The 19577-nt window shown below is 40.5% G+C and overlaps 1 protein-coding gene across 5 annotated transcripts in view; it reads right to left on the reverse strand.

The window, feature by feature from the left end:
- Positions 1–19577, reverse strand: part of CTNNA3 (catenin alpha 3) — an 889777-nt gene that overhangs the window by 37268 nt on the left and 832932 nt on the right. For all 5 annotated transcript variants that reach the window (XM_043518063.1, XM_038411313.2, XM_043518062.1 and 2 more), the window contains one exon: positions 1291–1396. In XM_043518063.1, coding sequence (XP_043373998.1) covers positions 1291–1396 — 106 coding nt within the window. The remainder of the gene's footprint in view (positions 1–1290; positions 1397–19577) is intronic.

Consider the following 19577-nt stretch of genomic DNA (forward strand, 5'->3'; position numbering starts at 1 on the left):
ATGTTACATTCACCTAGTGTGATGTGAACCCTGTCTTGTTAGAATTAGAATGATATATATTCCCTGCGAGTACCCAAACCCCTAAGCACTATTATTTAGACTAGAAGAGGGCAAAACTTTGACTATACTGTAGAATATTTGTATAAAAGCCCATATGACTTTAATTGTTGAAGACAATGGCGGGTGTCATAAATGTAAAGGGAAGAGTAAACACCTTTAAAATCTCTCCTGGCCAGAGGAAAAACCCTTTCACCGTTAAAGGGTTAAGAAGCTAGGATAACCTCGTTGGCACCTGACCAAAATGACCAATGAGGAGACAAGATACTTTCAAAGCTGGAGGGGGGGAGAAACAAAGGTTCTCTCTGTCTGTGTGATGCTTTTGCTAGGAACAGAAAAGGAATGGAGTCTTTGAACTTAGTAAGTAATCTAGCTAGATATGCGTTAGATTCTGTTTTGTTTAAATGGCTGATAAAAAAAGCTGTGCTGAATGCAATGTATGTTCCTGTTTTTGTGTCTTTTTGTAACTTTAGGTTTTGCCTAGAGGGATTCTCTCTCTATGTTTTGAATCTGATTGCCCTGTAAGGTATTTACCATCCTGATTTTACAGAGGTGATTCTTTTACTTTTTCTTCTATTAAAATTCTTCTTTTAAGAACCTGATTGCTTCTTCATTGTTCTTAAGATCCAAGGGTTTGGGTCTGTGTTCACCTAGGCAAATTGGTGAGGATTTTTATCAAGCCTTCCCCAGGAAAGGGGGTGTAGGGTTTGGTGAGGATTTTGGGGGGAAAGACGTTTCCAAGCGGGCTCTTTCCCTGTTAGACGCTTGGTGGTGGCAGCAATAAAGTCCAAGGGCAAAAGGTAAAATAGTTTGTACCTTAGGGAAGTTTTAACCTAAGCTGGTAAAAATCAACTTAGGGGGTTTTCATGCAGGTCCCCACATCTGTACCCTAGAGTTTAGAGTGGGGAAGGAACCTGACAGGGTGTCTTCATAAATATGTTTTACCATTCAGCTAAAGCTTTGCATTCTGTTTAGTTTAGCAACAGGAGTTGCACTTAGGTTTAGAGAACCAATACACACATTTAGGGGAAATTAAGGAAGGATCTAGAAAATCTGAGACCCAAAGATCCATGGGAGATGTGGTCAGTGCCAGAGAGTGAGGGAGAAAGACTAGGAAAGGCAGATCTAGACATGCTAGGTGTACTTTTGCAAAGCGACCTTTTAGTTGGCTGGATTGAATCTGGGGCCAATTTAATCTTAATACACCTCTGCACCAAACCTTAAATGACATACCTGGTTAGCAATCTGTCGTGCCAGCACATCCATCCTGGATCCAGACTCTGATATCATCTTTGCTGCGTTGATCACATCAGATATATTCTTCAGTAGGCCTCTACCCCTTAAAATGAAACAGTTTATTACATCATATAGCATATAGGAATGAAAAATAGGGATGGAAAAAACTTTAAACAAAACAACTCATTCAGAATTAAAACCAAACTTTAGAGGTTCAATCAACATGATTTCATTAATGCCCCACAATTCTGTACTTCATCGCTTCAGCTGGAAGCGGAAGCATTAGAATAGTGTCACACAATATTACTACTTTTGTCCTAGTCAAAACACAATGTATTAGAAAATTTCACCAACCAAAATCACCCAAACTAAAACCTTGAGTATATGATATTTCCAACCCAAAGAGGTTGGATTACTTTCAGATAAACATACAAAAGGTGTGGACATTTAGCCAAACCTCAGAATTAGAGATGAGCAAGTACATGAAAAAAATGTGATCATTTTCTCAAATAAAAAATTGAATTTGCTTTCCCTGTGTTTAAATCACTTTTGCATTCACTTTCCATAAGTATTCTAGTGACTGAGTTCAGTGGAATGGTTGCAGAAGCACTGAATTTTAGGTAAATTTTTAAACAGTAAATGTGGGTATTTGCTTTGGAAACTTAATTCTAAGAATTATGCTTATCCAATAAGGAAACAGAAACAATATAATATGAAATATGCTCCAGTCAAAACTCACCAATACAGCTCAAGTCTCAGATATCAAATACTTTTGGTACTTCAATAATAATCTACAGACTGACAATTAAACTCACAGATGATTTGAAGAACGATTTCAAATTTGAGACCCCCTAAGATGCATGACAGGAATTTGCAAGGAGACTGCATTTTGTTATTATTATTATAGTACCTATGAGCACCAGGACCCTGTTATATGATGTGCTGAACAAACACAGAACAAAAAGATAACTCCTGCCAAAAAATTAGTTCTTACAAATTATTTGGTCAGACATTTTGAGTGTTACTTTTCTGTGAAGAGAAGTGTAATTATAAAAGTTGTGTGAGTTCCATTTTTAAACTGTGTGACCTAAATGCAAATTGTCCAAAAAAGACAAATTAGTAATAGCAGTAGTACTTATAGCAGTTATTTGACACCCATCACCAGGATATCTGATCTTTGTTATCTCAGCATATTTAATATTGAAATATGGATGTTTCTTCAATTTAAAATAAGCCTTATCTACTATTTCATTATTCTTTACACAAATATCAAAATACAACATACAGAGTGCCTAAGTTAAATGCACCTTATTGAAACAGACTTTGCTTTTCTACCAGTTTCATAGAAAGACATTTAGTTTCAGTGTTATCAAGCAGCTATAGAGAACTTAAACATGTACCATGCTAGCTAGGCTTCTTAAAGTCAATGCATTAAATTTTAAGGTCTGCAACACTAGACAAAAGTTACCTTAATAATTGTACTTCAGAGTATAGCTAATGAGAATAATATGCCATTTTGCTTAGAGGCTTACAGTTTTTAGTGTAATGACCAAATGAGCCAAACCATTGCAGTAATTTGTTTTTCATTTAGCCTCCAACATACTCATGCAAAAATCATATGCAGTAAAAATACCTAAATAGTGATGATAATACACTGTGACATATAATGATTAGTCTCTTACTTGTGTTGTTAATTAAATGCATTGTTTGGCAAAGAACTACTTATTGATTCTTTTTTACAAACTACAATTCCTTATTATTCCAAACTATCAAGACAATATCTGAAAAGCTACAATTTCACAGATTTTTGAATTATTTCCATTGTACTGCTGTTCAGAAAGCAATTTTATTATGGAAAAGCTATTTAGTGATTTGATTTGTTATAAATGAAAAAATGCTGTAATTCAAAGAAAAAACAGAAAACAAGCAAATATGATCCCTTGTGTAAAAGTCCCAATAATTTAAACTTTACCTTCATCTTAACCTTTATTTGCCTTTCCTAAATTTTCCCTTTGTTTCATGTTTGCACAAGTGGCCATTAAAGGCTGTCCCCCCCGCCCAAGTTTAGTTTGCTTGTCATTATTTTAGTTATCGTAGGGAAACATGCAGAGGCCACAATCAGGACCAGTTACTGGGGTCTGTACAAACACAGGAAATCATGGTGTCTCTCCTGAAGAGCTTGCAAGCCAATATAAGATGAGAGATAAAAAATGAATGTAACTAATAGTGGGCGAGGAGGGAGAGTGATGGTAACAGCAGTCAGGGACTGTTTCTTAGGCCATATCTATGCTACCACTTTATGTCGGCAAAATTTATGTCACTCAAGTGGTAGTGTCCTCACCGCTATGTCAGTGGGAGAGCTTCTTCTGCCTCTCCTGCTGACATAGCTACTGCTGTTTGTTGGAGTTAATTTTATCAATGGGAGAGCTCTCTCCTGTCAGCATAGAGCAGCTACACGAGAGATCTTACAGTGGCGCAGCTGCATCGGTAGAGCTGTGCCCCTGTAAGCTCTCTAGTGTAGACGTAGCCTCAGTTTTCTTTGGTAACTTCTGAGGATGTAAATCCACTGCCTCTCTGATCCTAAGGGAGATTGTGTTGAGAGAGGCAGCCATAGATGTTTGAACTAGAAATTACCTTCTCTCTCATCTGTTCTCTCCTAGGATCTTGCTGTCGGGAATAAAGCAATTCCACCCCAATAAGGCCTTCACTCACTTCTCTGTATCCTCTTACCACAAACATGGTAGAGATATTTACCTTGACTGTACAAGTCAGCAGGGGAAAGGAAGCAGATGACTGTCCCACTGTGTAGCTAGTGGCAAGTGTTGATATTCCTCTATACCAACATTCTCTAAGAACTGATATGTCACACTTCTATGTATTGTGGGGGATGTTAGACATAGTCCATGACCCACAACTGGATTGCGAACCAAATGCTTAGGAATGGAATCCATGAATAAATAGTGACAATGCCAGAAGAAACAAGTGCAAACTGTAATGGGAGGGCACAAAATACTTCAGGCAGCTTTCTACATAGGGAAAAATAATTTATTTTACATCTTCTATCTTTGGGTAAATCAAACTTTTTAAAACATAAAATCAGGTTTCATTCCACTGGGAAAACTACATATAGTGGGCTCAGTTTCTGCCCTTTTGTGATCTCATCCTTTAAACTCTTAAAAAATATTTGAGGTGTTACCCCTAATCCATGAGGTCATCATGGTTTAAGGTGAACTTTTTAGTGTAATGGTGAAACACCCACCTTTTATGTACTCCAAGGCACATTACACTTCAATTTAATAAATGCACCTGTGCAGGTGCTGATTTGACTGGGCTGAAGATGATCTAATGCTAGAATAACTGACTCATAATGCCACCCTCACCAATTAACTACTTGACACCAGTGAATCACAGTACCTAGGAAGGAAAAGACCTTTTAAATCATCTAATCCATTACCCAGTAAGTGCAGGTCTCTAACAAGTTTTGAATTTACTAGGGTTTTGTCTGTCTAGTTTTAAAGGGTGACAAACCACTTCCTTAGAAGACTGTGCCATGGGGTAATAAATCTCACTGTCAGGAAGTTTTACCTGATATTTAGCCTGCATTTTCTCTCTCAACTTCATTTCATTAGACCAAGTTCTTTTCTTATCCCTTGTACAAACTTAAATAAGGTTTGTCCTTTCTATGGCCAAATTCTGGAACCCTTATGCACTTTATGTAGACCTAGTGAATTCAGTGGAACTACTTGTGGAGAGCAGTACTATCCAAGGGGATAAGGATGGCAGAATCTGTTCCTTAGCATTTACATACTTCAAATATAAAAATCTGTTCTCACATTTTCTCTTACTTATCTCTTAGCCGAGCTATACATATTAAATCTCAGGACCTGTTCCCAAAAACACTAATGTATTTGCATAACTTTACGCAAATGAGACATCCCTTTAAACCCAATGGACTACTTGTTTGTGGAAACGTAAACCCACACATAATCTGTGCATAATGGGGCCCTCCATCTTTTCTCAAGTCAAAAATGTAACCATTTTAGTTGTGTTGCTCTTAACTCCCTCCAGTTTGACAGCAACTTTCTCGTAATAAGCTGCTCAGAAATGAAGACAATGTTCCAGATTCAATAGCACCAGGGTGGTAGAAAGATAGACTGTAATCTTCCTGTGGTGTAACAATGTGAGGCCACTGCACAGTGCAAACAGATCCAAATTCCACTTCCATTTTTGTTACTATATCATATAGACATATATGACTTGTGTATTCACACCTCTCATATTACTGCAATATTTGTACAAAATATGCCTTGTGAGGTACCATCAGAATGCTAATACCATGCTAGTTATTAATATTGTAGAATCAATGAGTTAATGTTATATATGAGGTTATGAATTCCCTCTGTATGACATTACTGGAATATGTTTAAGACAAGACAGCCTAGGTCAGAGGTGGGCAAACCACGGCCCCGCGGGACGGCCCTTGAGTTCCTGGCTTGGGAGGCTAGCTCCCGGCCCCTCCCTGCTGTCCTCCCTCCCCCGCAGCCTCAGCTAGCCGTGCCACCAGCACTCTGGGCCACGAGCTCCTGCCAGGCAACACGGCGGCATGGCTGGCTCCAGCCGGGCTGTGTGGCTGCCAGACATACTGCTCTGAGCACCATGGTAAGAGAGCAGGGGGGTTGCATAAGCATGGAAGTTCCAGGGGCCTGTCAGGAGGTGGGAGTGTGGCTAGGGGTCGGGGCAGTCAGGGAGCAGGGGGTGCTGGGAGGGGATGGTCAGGGAACAAAGAGCAGGGAGGGTTGGATGGGTGGAGGGCTCTGAAGGGGGCAGTCAGAGGGTGGGAAGTGGGAGGGGGTGGATGGGGGCAAGGACCAGGCTGTTTGGGGAGTCAGCCTTCGCTACCTGGCCCTCCTATAGTCTTGGAACCCCGATGTGGCCCTCAGTCCAAAAAGTTTGCCTACCCCTGGTCTAGGTAAAGGTGATAAACAGGTCTGTCCTACAGAAAAGAATAAGAGTACTTGTAGCACCTTAGAGACTAACAAATTTATTTGAGCATAAGCTTTCGTGAGCTACAGCTCACTACATCTGATGAGTTTACCTCAATGTACACTTTAGCAGTAAACAGAGCTATGGAGCTGAGCCAGCAGGGGTTATCCTGAACCTGACCTCCAGTGACAGAGAATTAACATGAACAGAGTCCTCAGCAGACCTTCCTGATTTGTAAGAGGAGACCAGAGAGAGAGAACATCTTTATCTTTCACCTTGGGAGACGGAAAAAAAAAACCCCACGCAATTTAAGCTCTGTAATAGGTCCTGGCCAAGGTGGCCAGGAGACTGAGTGAGAGAAACCATCTCAAATAAAAGCTGTATCTTGCTATATTAAGTTTTAGACTAAGCTTGTAATAATCTCCATTGTTATTTGTTTTCACTTGCTATCATGTAACCCATGCTGTTTTGTTGATAAATTTGTTTCCTTTTGATTATAAATCACTAGCACCGGTGCAAATTCAGTGAAGTGTGTGCTTCTAGAAAGCTAACGGGTTGGAGTGTTTCACTGTCTCTGTAAAGGCAGAGAACCTAACACTTTCTCTGGGAGGGACTGGCCCCGGAACAGCAGGATGATTTTGCAGTGAATTCTGGACTGGAAAGGTCCTAAAGTCAGCCTGGAAAAGGTAACCAGGTTGGGCAAAGCCATGCTTGTGGGCTGCTGGAAAGCTGTTCAGGTCAAAGCTCTGGACCACAGCTACACCGCCACAAGACATCCAGGGTTACAAGGCAGATAGTGACCAAACCTCTTAGTGGCCTGGGTGAACGCAAAAAATGTCACAGTCACCTATCCAATTTGCTGGCTACTATCACCTCTAAGTCTCTTCTCACATTACTGATTTCCAGGTTTCTCCCTGGCATTTGGATTAGGCTTTTTCCCCCCTCGGTGTTTTCCATGTGAAATCTCATTTTTCTATTTTCAATCTCTCTAGGTCCCTTTGCATATTTCTCTATCTTCAAAATAAGGCAACAATGTTCCCCTTACCAGCTTTATTATGACATTTACTGCAATTTGCTCCTCTGAGTGATTTCATTGTTCACAGCCTTCCAGCTCCATTACACCACTGGGCCACCCTGCCTCACAGTGTCCGGGCAGGATTAGAGGGCCAAGACGGTGGGGAGATGCTGCAGTTTAGGACTACACCACAACTTCACAGCCAACAATACACAGTGAATGTCTTAGGGTGACTCCTGGCATGGAAAGGCTAACATTTCCTTTTCATTTTAAAAATATGTATAATACTTTTTCACTGTTTGTTGAAAGAAGAAATTACCCTCATAGGCCTTAATCCTGCAGAGATTTACACATTGATTTCAGTGGCACTGCTTAAAGTATGTCTAGTATATATGAGAAAATGTGGTGTAGATAAGAATAGATCTGGGTCCCCAACAACAGTTCCATGGGAGCTGTAGATTTGGTGAGTCACTGTTGACACAAATACAAGTTTCAAAACTAATATGAAGTTTTCTCTTAAGTAGCATAATTCACTCTGAACATCTTTCTGGGTATAGGATATATATGGATTTGGGTTTCCTTTGTTGTTTCTTCCAGTTTTTGGAATGTCATATAAAAGTTTACATATTTGTATCTGCGAATCCAAAACTCATTATGCATGAAAAGGAGCCATACAAAGCGGCATATAGAAGATCTCTGATGATACTTTTGCTGCTCAAAAATAAATTGAGTTTTCTTTTTTACGGCTATTACTGATGCGAAAGATATTGACCTAAAACGTACGAGAAAACAGATAATGTTAACCCTATAAAATTTACTCAGAGAGGAGCAATGAAAATGTATTTTAGGCAGTTCTGAACAGAAGGCATCTAATGACTTAACACTGCTTTCCAAAATTTTTCTTGTCCGCTTTCCCGAGGAAAATAATAAGTTTTGTTGACAGACAAATGAAATATCATTAGTGCCTTCATTACCATCATCCTTATGATAAGAGTGGGTGAATAGATTTTAATGCCTGGGCTGGTACATTTTCATGACAATTATTCAAGGCTATGTTAGCAATAGAGCTGACCAGAAGATGACAATTCCATTTTGCAGCTTCTTTTGAGGTTGCAGAATTTGCTTTCAATCACCTGGAGGAGGTGGAGGAGCGAACCTGATACTCCATACCCCGGTGGTGAGGGCAGTGGCCAGGGATTTAGGAGATCCAGTTTTAAGTCTGTCTGCTTGATTCAGAGTCATCTGGGATGAAAAAAATTGGTTCAAATTCAGACAGAGAGGAGAGCTGAATCTGGCTCACTTACATTTCAACCAGCTGTAGTTAGCAATTCATTGTCCAGGTATTTTATCTATATCATTTAATATAGCAGCTCACATATGCAAAGAGAGCCTTTCCCTTGACTAACACACTTTGACTTCTTGAAGCTTTCTTGAAAAAGGCAAAAAAATTACATTTTGTTATAACAGTAACACCAATGGGGGAGGAGGGTGTTTACAATCAGGCTGAGTCTCCAATAGGCATTTAGGAGACCTCATCAGATCTATCCTATAAGATTGGTGGGAGTCGTAGAGGTAAGAGATTTTTTGGGGGGGAAAATACAACCAAAACCCCCACGAATATGTTTAGCTTAAGGCAAGAAAATATTAAAAAAGACAAACATTCTGTCACCAGGGGGTAAATGCTTTTCACAAAGTGATCACTCTGTATCTGACCTTTCAGTCCTCATCCTTAAAGGAAGCCTGCCTCAAAAGACAAGCCTGGGGCTTATATTCTTTACTCTGGTAGACACTAAAAATCATGGACTGAACAAAGATACTGGATTTATGGCTTATCACAACATTCTTTTTTGTCCTATTAATGGACCACTCTTCCTTGGATGGTCCATTACAATATATGCTAACTACTTTTATGCTAGACAATCTGTTCCACCTTGCATTAGCTGTGAGGCTGGGAATACCTTTCCCAGACCTGAAGAAGAGCTCTGTGTGGCTTGAAACCTCATCTCTCCCACCAACAGAAGGTGGTTCAATAAGAGATATTACTGCACCCACCTAATATCTCTCTTTAATATCCTGGGACAACACAGCTACAACTACACTGCATATAAAAATAGCCAAGTAAGAGTTTTGATTTTTCCCTTTACACTAGATTGGCTTTTTTGCCTAACTGACCTATTTATCGGTATATGGAGAATTCTTCACACAGCTGTAATGTGACTGGGCAAAACAATATTAAATTGTATTTTATTTTAACAAAATCTGTAACAATAATTAAATCGTTTAATACAACCCTATTTAGTTGATTGTGTACTGCCAAGTACTCTTAGTTAAAGCAATTTTCCTATCAGTGCTATTCTCCATCAATCAGTATAAAATGATATCACAAATGTCACTTTTCTTGTCTGCATAGTAAACAATAGTATTTTAATCTGTTTGAATAATCAAAGTGGTGCTTTCCATGCCTTCTTGGTTGCAAAGATTTGAACTGCTTCCTGAAGGTCCACAGTCTGGGCCAGCTCATGCTCTATTGAAATGGTTGCAAGGCCGACCAGCCTCTCTTGTTTCATTGTGGAGCATAGATGTGTTTTTATTAACTTCAGCTTGGAGAAACTGCATTCTCCACTGGCAACTGTTACAGGAAGTGTTAGAAGTATGCACAAAGCAACAAAAGCATTTGGAAAGAGGGTGTTCATCTTATTTGTGCACATATATTCCAGAACAGCCTTTGGAATTGATCCTCCTGAAATATATCTTGAAAGGGCTTTCAGTTCATCACCTAAATCACTCGCATCAATATCGCACATGCCATTATATGTCAACACTGTCTCTAGTGCCCTGCATTGCTGGTGTTGGTCTTCTTCAGGTATAGTGAAAAGTTTTGGAATATCATACAACATCCCAGATATACTGCTGTGTTCCTTGAGCTGCATGAAATGTTCAACTGACTGTATTTCACAGTCTAGCACCTAGTTAAAGAATTCAACTTTGAATTGTTGTTTGAGGTCTCTTATGGGATTCTCCCATGCCTCGTAATCAAAATGTCTTCTTCGGTGACTCTTCTATTCTTGAATGGGTCGGAAAATAGCCTTGTCTAGTTGTTCCATTGCTCCAGATATATCAAGGTCAACACCTTGGAGTCTCTTGTTTACAATATTTATTTCAAACAGTATGTCATGCCACAACACTAAACCACATAGAAATTTGAAGTTATGTATGTTTCTGGTGATTCCATTTCCCTCTGCCACTATTCTCCCACGAACAGTTCCTGTCCTAGCATTATCCTCCATAATGGCAACTATGACATCATCTATCTTCCCCATTTGGTGTTTGATAGGCTTTATCGCCTCCACTTGACTTTCCCATCGTGTGGCACTCAGTGGTTTCAGTGTTAGAGAGGATGTTCCCAGATGTTGCTTCAAAATTTGCCATCGATGAGTTGATGCAGAGAAAAATACATAGATGCTTTGAATTACATTAAAAAATTCTGCAGCCTCACTAGAAGCCGATGCTCCATCACTGACCACCAAGTTCAATGAATGAGAACTGCATGGGACAAAAAAAAAAAAAAAAAAAAAAGCCTCGAAGGTTTAACTCTCAGATCCGTGTCTGCATTCCTGTGTTCTTTCCTCTCATGTTGGCACCATTATTGTAGCCCCAACCTCTCATGTCAGCTATCACAATTCCCATATCTTCCAGCTTTTTAAGAAGCACATTTGTCATACCAGCTCCTGTAGTATCATCAATGTCAATAAATTCTAGAAAATGCCCTACACTCACCATTGTAGGGACATTTTCACTAGGTTCTGTTGTTGTTACAAAACACACCATTAAAGTCATTTGTTCCATACGGCTGATGTCAGGTATGCAGTCCAGAAGAACCGAGTACTATCTTGCTGACTTCAGATCTGCCACAATCTTCTGTTTGACTTTTGTTGCCAGGGACTGTATGATCTCATTTTGAATTGTTTTTCCAAGGTAGAGGTGTGTGCACATTTCTTGGGTGATGACTCTTCTTAGATGCTCCTAGAGTACAGCATCAAACTCAGCCATCAGCTCCACAATTTTAAGGAAGAAATGAAGTGCCACACAGTGCTAGGTTTTGGGTAGCAAGCATTCTCACAATGGCAATGAGTCTTTTCAGAACATTTTGCCAGTAAAGAGATTCTGATGCAATCTTCTCTTGATGCTGATCATCTATGGTGGCCTTTAACCTTAGTCTGATCTCAAGCTCTTTCCACCTATGGAATGCTCTCTGGTGATTTGCTGCCTTTTCATGCCAGATTTTTCCAGTCCTTTGTTCCTGTAAAACCCAATGTGGTTGGAACATTAGACTGGAAGACTTTGCAATGAAAACAATATGCAGCATTCTGTGTTTTTTAGTACATACGCCATGGCCTCTCCGCTTTGTGGAGAGTCCACAGTCCTGGATCATCTAGACTTAAGGAACTAAACTCAGCAGCAGCTGTTTCTTGTGCCTCCACCACACTCTTCTCTGATCTACACTTTTATTCAGGAATATGCATGGTTACATCCATTTGAGATGGAGATATGGATGCTGCAGTAGCTGCCAGGTCACCTGCACTCTGACTAACTGGAAGATCAGCCATCTCCTCATTACTCACATTCTCTTTGGGGCGGAAAGCTAACCATGAACATTCGTGTCTATACATCTCAGGAGAGCTCCTTCCTGCTTACATAGAAAAGCTTCCTTTCTTTCTCTGAATGCTGCCCCAGAGGGGCATTTTCTTCTTTCACTCGTGACTGCTGTTCTGTGCCAGCTATAGTGGCTCTCAACACTCAATTGAAGGGGACAAATAAGCAGGCTGGTAGCAGGGCCTGAGTGAGGGAAGATATCAGCATCTTAAGGGCCTAACTGGCTCCTACTACTTCAGTTGACTGCCTGTTCTCCTCAAGTGGGTTCAGGGAAGCAGCAGGAAACAGGAAGCTCCCTGAGAAGCTGGTGTTAATCAGTCCAGGCTCCTGGGAGTGCTAGCGAGGTACATAAGAGGCTCCTCCTCTATCTCCTGCTGCTTTCAGTTATTCCCTCTCACCTTTTCTCCTGCCTGCCTGCCATGTCTCTTGAGCCTTCCTTCCTCCAGCCCAGCACTCCACCATTTCTATGCATCTAGAGCAGAGAGAATACATATGCCCCAGCAGCAGACACTATTTGGGTCTTAGTGGCGCCCACCCCCACAGTCTGGCACCTGAGGCAGCCACGTTAACTCACCTCATGGTAAGGCCAGCCCTGTATCATAGGAGCCTCCTAGGAGCTATTACACTGGTGAGGATAATCAGTGTGCACTGGCCATGACCATTCTCATCTCTAGACTTCCCCTTCTGCCAGGAAGGGCAAGAGCCAGGTGGTAGTCTCTTACACAAGGAAAAAGATTTTAAAACAGATTGGTGCTCCTTTTGTGCCACAAAGATCATTTAGCATTGTGTATGATCTGGCTCCAAATGTTACAAGATTAAGTAAAGTGAACAACAAACTTTAGATACCTAGTCCTGTGGTATCAGTCAGGAATGTTATGTTTCAGTGGTATCTTCCTAAATAGTTCTAGAACAGGTAAATAGAACCTGTATTTACAACCAGTCCACAGAACTGAAGCTCTGACGGCTGGAGCTCTTCCTTTCTGTTTTTATTCCCCTCTATTTCTGATTTTTTAAAAATATTCTGAGGTGGCACCGAGCATTCTCTCTCTCTCTCTCATGTTTGGATGGCTGGTTCTTGCTCACATGCTGATTGCCATATGTGGGGCTGGAAAGAATCCTCACTCCTACCCCCAAGTTAGGTTGGCAGTGACTTTGGGGGGTTTTCAACTTCCTGCTCAGAGTGTGGGTATTAGTCACTTGAGAGGATTATCTGGGTATTTCTTACTTAATCATTTCCCTGTCACTGTGGGAGCCTTAGGCACTGGTGCACCTTGGTACCTCCTATTCTCTGCCTGTGCAGATTCTAGTCTCCTGTGGGCTGTAATACTTTAGTTTAATTTCAATCGTTGGGCTTCGTATACAGATGCTGGGAGGAGGTGGCAGCCTTTGATATACAGGAGGTCCGAACAGATGATCTGGTGGTCCCTTCCAGCCTTAAACTCTGTAACAATATTTTAAACAACAAATATGCTGTACTTGGAGAAAGTAGTATTAATCAAGGCTGAAGACAGTTTGAAGACAAGACACTAGAAACAATTTAATTATATTTCAACCCAAAAGAACCACAGCCAAACAAGAAATCAAATTATATTAACCAGATTTACTAATGTGACAAATCCACTTCAGAAAGTGATGGAAACAAGAAAGAGATGTCAATGATAAAGAAGATAGCAAACAAAGAAATAGCCTCCAATGGATTTCATATCCTCTAATTCTCCTAATAAGGGAAACAAAAGAGGTGGCAATTTCATAATTCAAAAGGAAACGCACAAACCTGAGTCTGAGATCAGAGGTCTCTAAGGATTAATTCTTCTTAGAGAGGAAAATGGCAATCATGAACTAGAGATGTGGTATGAGGCATTTGATTCACTAAGTGGATGAAAATAATACAGATAAAGTTATAAGCCCAAATAACTGTAATTGTACATTTATAGGCCAGATAGCTGATGTAGCATTTCTGAGATCATAACTTTGATTTATTTTGTATGAGACTAACCACAATCTTGCTAATCAGATGATTATAACAATTGCAAGAAGAGTCAGACTAATGATTTCAGTTTGCTTTTAAATGAGGCATAGTTCATATAATAAAGTCACAGGTACCTTTCAGACAGACAATTAGATCCCTTTGCCAGTGATTGATTGTACTTAAAAACTGTCATGAAAGAAATGGTTGTCTAGCTAGATCAGGGTTAAAATTCATTAGCCGAAAAAAGGGGGAACAACTGGATCATCCCTGCTAAAATTGACCTGGGCATAGATGAAAACTTTGAATTTGTACTTCAACAAGTAACTACTTTTCACTGGAAAAACAGTCAACTCCTAAATTAAAACAATACAACTGATCTCATTATATATCCAATCTGTTAATTAGGTGGTCAATCAGTCTTGACTTTTATGCTTCCCTTACCACTGTGCACAAATTTCCCTCTAATATTTACATCCATGTGCGGAATGAATTTTTTTATGTGCATCAATATGGAGGTGATGTGTGGCGGGGGTGGAGCCGAGGGAGTCGGACTGTGGGATGGGCTGGGGCAGAGGGTTGGGATGTGAGGGGGGGTGAGGGCTCTGGGGTGGGGCCAGGGATGAAGGTTTGGGATGCGGGACAGGGCTCATGGTTAGGGCAGAGGGTTGGGGTCCAGGGGAGTGAGGGCTCTGGCAGTTCAAGGTCTGTGCCAGGGAGAGAGGACTCCCCCGAGTCCTCTCTTGCCACAGCAGCTCTGGGGCCGGCAGAGAGGCGCCTCTCCCTGTCTGCACAGCCCTTGATAGCCTGCTGCACAGCTTAGAGGGAACTCAGACTGTGCAGTGTGTAGGGAAGTGAAATCTGATGAAAAACTGTGATGGGTGGGAAACCATATGGATATGAAATGTGACAATGTGGAATTTTCCCACTCCACTGTCACCTTTGCAAATATCCATAGGCCAATGGGTCATATTCCATGGTCTTTTTTATTAGGGAAATCAGACTAGATCATCATCACACTATACCACCTATCTTTAAACGAAGAAATGAAAAGGATCCAGGGAGTTATAGACCAGACAGTCTAACTTCAATACCTGGAAAGATACCGGAACAAATTATTAAACAATCAATTTGTAAGCACCTAGAGCCGAGGTTGGCAACCTTTCAGAAATGGTGTCCCGAGTCTTCATTTATTCTCTCTAATTTAAGGTTTCCTGTGCCAGTAATATATTTTAACATTTTTAGAAGGTATATAACTAAACTATTATTGTACGTAAAGTAAATAAGGTTTTTCAAATGTTTAAGAAGCTTCATTTAATATTAAATTAAAATGCAGATCTTATCAGTTTAGTGTGATCCTTGCCCTGGCTTTTCCTTGTTGAGTTTTCCAATGTCTGGCACATATTTGGATACTTTAAGCTGCACACAGGCTTCTGAGTGATCAGTTATTAACCGGCTCTGAGAGGGACAGAGGACAGATTTCATGTGTGAAAATACCTGTTCACACAGGTATGTGGATTCAAATGCTGAAAGCATTGCAAATGCAATTTTGTTCAGTTAAATTTCACTGGCAGGGACATCCAGCAGGTCAGAATAGAGGCCCGAGGCCCTCGGTAGCTTCAAGTGCACTCTGCAGATCTCCAAACTTTGATGCCCATAATTCTGAGCTTTTTAACTGAATGAGCTGTATTTCAAAATCTTCAACACCCATCCACTGAAATCCAAGTCACTTCCGTTGACCTTTTCAGGTTTAATTAGAAAAGAAAGCATTGGGCCAAATCGCTTGAAATGTCAGAAAATTCTGATTCCAGTTCTTGCATGTACATTTTAATCTCAATGTCAAACTCAGTGCACTGTTCCACATGGCGTGAAAGTGATGTAAGCTGCAAATCATGACTTAAAAATATCCCAGTACAGTGGTGCTGGCACAATTTTTAAGGTGGGGTGCTGAGCTGTGCCCCCTCTTATCCCTGTCTGCACCCCTCACTGCCCGAGGCTGGGGCCAGTGGGCCACAGCTGGGGGTGGCTGCAGAGCCCCAGGCCAACGGCCAGGACCCCAGGTTGGCAGCAGAGTCCCCTGGACTGGTGGCCGGGACCTGGAACCGGCAGCGGGCTGAGTGGGGCTGGCAGCCCAGACCGGCAGCGGAGCCCCCGAGACCGGTGGCCAGGACCAGGGAAGTATGAGTGCCACTGAAAAATCAATTTGTGTGCCGCCTTCGGCACGCGTGCCATAGGTTGCCTACTCCTGGCCTACAGGATAATAAGCCAATAAGTAACTGTCAATATGGATTCATCAAGAACAAATCACACCAAATCACTTGACTTCCTCCTTTGGCAGGGTTTCTGGCTATTGGATGGGATCAAAACTGTAGATATGGTAGATCTTGATTTTAGTAAAGCTTCTGACACAGTCTCATAAGACGACTGGGGAAAATGTGTTCTAAATTAAGTTACTATAGGTCGGTTCACAACTAAGAGCGTTATCAAAGGTTTGCCATCAAACTGGGAGGATGTAGTGGTGTCGCATAGGGGTCTGACTTGGGTCTGGTACCTATTTAATATTTACATTAATGACTTGGATAATGGGGTGGAGAGAATGCTTATAAAATTTGTGTATGACACTGAGCCAGGAGGGATTTCAAGCACTTTGGAGGGCAAGATTAGATTTCAAAAGGACCTTGACAAATTGGAGAACTTGTCTGAAATAAACAAGATGTTATTCAGTACAGACAAGAGAAAAGTACTGCACTTAGGAAGGAAAAAAAAAATCAAATGCACGAATTTAAAATGGAGGATACCTGGCTAGTCCTTAGTAGAGCTGAAAAGAATCTGGGGTTATAGTAGATCAAAAATTGAATATGAGCCAACAATGAAATGCAGTTGTGAAAAAATCTAACATCATTCTGGAGTGTATTAACAGAATTGTCATATGAAAGACATGGGAGGTAACTGTCCCACTTTACTCTGCCCTGGTGATGCCTCAGCTAGAGTATTGTGTCCAGTTTTGGGAGCTACACTTTAAGAAAGACATGGACAAATTGGAGAGAATCCAGAGGAGAGCAACAAAAAGTTTAGAAAATATGACCTATGAGGAAAATGTAGGAAACAACTGAGGAGGGGACGAGACATGATAATAGTCTTCAAATACGCTAAAGGCTGTTGCACAGAGGATGGTGATCAATTGTTTTCCATTTGCACAGAAGGTTGGACAAGAAATAATTGGCTTAATCTGCGGCCATAGAGATTTAAGGTTAGATATTAGGAAAAAACACTTTCTAACTATAAGGATTGTTAAACTCTGAAACAGACTTCCAAGGTTTGTTGTGGAATCACCATTATTGAAAGTTTTAAGACCAAGTTAGACAAAAACCTGTCAGGGAGAGTCCATGCAAATTTGGTCCTGCCTCAGCACATGGGGATGAACTACACGACATAGATTCACAGATACTAAGGTCAGAAGAGACCATTCTGATCATCTAGTCTGACCTCCTGCACAATACAGGCCACAGAACACCCACCCACTCCTACGAAAAACCTCACCTATGTCTGAGCTATTGAAGTCCTCAAATCGTGGTTTAAAGTCTTCAAGGAGCAGAGAATCCTCCCTCAAGTGATCCATGCTACAGAGGAAGGCAAAAAACCTCCAGGGCCTCTTCCAATCTGCCCTGGAGGAAAATTCCTTCCTGACCCCAAATATGGTGATCAGCTAAACCCTGAGCATATGGGCAAGATTCACCAGCCAGATACTATAGAAAATTCTTTCCTGGGTAACTCAGATCCCACCCATCTAATATCCCATCTCAGGGGATTAGGCCTATTTACCATGAATATTGAAAGATCAATTAATTACCCCATCGTACCATCTCCTCCATAAACTTATTGAGTTTAATCTTAAAGCCAGATAAATCTTTTGCCCCCACTGCTTCCCTTGGAAGACTATTCCAAAACTTCACTCCTCTGATGATTAGAAACCTTCGTCTAATTTCAAGTCTAAACTTCCTGGTGGCCAGTTTATACCCATTGTTCTTGTGTCCACATTGGTACTGAGCTTAAATAATTCCTCTCCCTCTCCGGTATTTATCCCTCTGATATATTTATAGAGAGCAATCATATCTCCCCTCAACCTTCTTTTAGTTAGGCCTAACAAGTCTAACAAGTTTTAGTCTAACAAGCCAAGCTCCTTGAGTCTCCTTTCATAAGACATCTTGAGGTCACTTCCAGCCCCACATTACTAAGATCATAATGATCACTTTTGGATTCAAAATCTGATATAGAAAAAGTGGCAAGGCTAATTCATAAGGGGTGGAGCTGCACTATGCAGAATTTTCTATATGCACCATCGGTTGAAAACCACATAGAATAAGAAATTTAGTTAATGCTGTCAGTGCAGATGTAAGAGGCATAAACTGTGATTCCCCTGGGAATAGACTCAGAGTAGCTAAGGGTCATATTTTTTTGTTTTTCCTCTACATCCATAAGGGTTACAACTTTATTTATTTATTTTAATGAAATCTGAGATACTTACCTAATCACATACCTTCGCAACCTGGGACTTGAATTAAAAAAAACCAGATATTGTGAGACATATGATAAAATAATGAGAACTGGCAAAACTGTATTGATCTCGTGCTAGGGTTACAACTGTGCCAGAAACAGAGCTTGGAGCTTTTCTGTTATTTTGTTCCTATTTTGTTTTTACACCACAGGGGATCTTATGGGCCTATGAATTTCTTGCTTTTCTCTCCTTTTTTTTCAAATACTGTAACTACAGTCATAATATAAATATTTCACCCACCTCCATTATAATACTCCTTATTTAAGTGTTTTTACCTCAGCCAAAGCATGCACTCCAGAATGAGTCATAGCCTATGATGAGTAAAAACTTGCATGCTAAGGAGATAACTCATGAAGTCAAAAGTAGTTTAGTACTTGGGCACGTGCGAAATTGCCTCTCATCTCACGTTATTGCTGTAGTTGTGACCAGTGGGGGGAGGGGCAAAGAGGAAGTGTCCTAGAACTAAAAGCCCTTTGATTCAAAGAAGAAATCAATCACAGAGCATCTTCTGTGAAGCAACCTCAACTATGGACATCAGCCTTTTTATAAACAGAATTTTATACTGAATATCATTTATACAAATACTGGGAACCCTTGTTAGGTACTTTTAACTCTAAATAAATACATGAAATCCCTCTTTGTTTGAAGGTAATTGCACTCTCTCAAAATCATCTCGCTCAGTTCTAGTAATTCATGTATACATGGTTGTAAATAAAAATGCTATGAAATAAAAATGATTTTACTGAAAAAGAGTTATGTAACTAGCCACTGGGAAGGCTGTATGTAGGCTGATGGGATATAGAAATACGACAGCTCAGAGCCTCCTTATAGTGCTCTGTAAATAATTCAGCAACAATAACCAGTAGTTCTCAGAGCATTGTGACATTAAATTTGACTCTGCCTCATCACTGAAGGATTCACTGGTGCTACTTGTAGATTATTCCAAAACTATTTTCCAGTGTTTTATTTTCCTGACCAGTTCAATTGATAGCAAAACAACATAAACAGAACACACACAAAAGAAAAAAAAATGTGCATTTCTTGGATGTTTCTTTGCCATCAATTCAACTGTGATCAAAGTGACACCAAAACTGGTTAAGAAAAGCACCACA

This window comes from Dermochelys coriacea, chromosome 7 (assembly GCF_009764565.3).
Source record: "Dermochelys coriacea isolate rDerCor1 chromosome 7, rDerCor1.pri.v4, whole genome shotgun sequence".
NCBI classification, from domain to species: Eukaryota; Metazoa; Chordata; order Testudines; family Dermochelyidae; genus Dermochelys; species Dermochelys coriacea.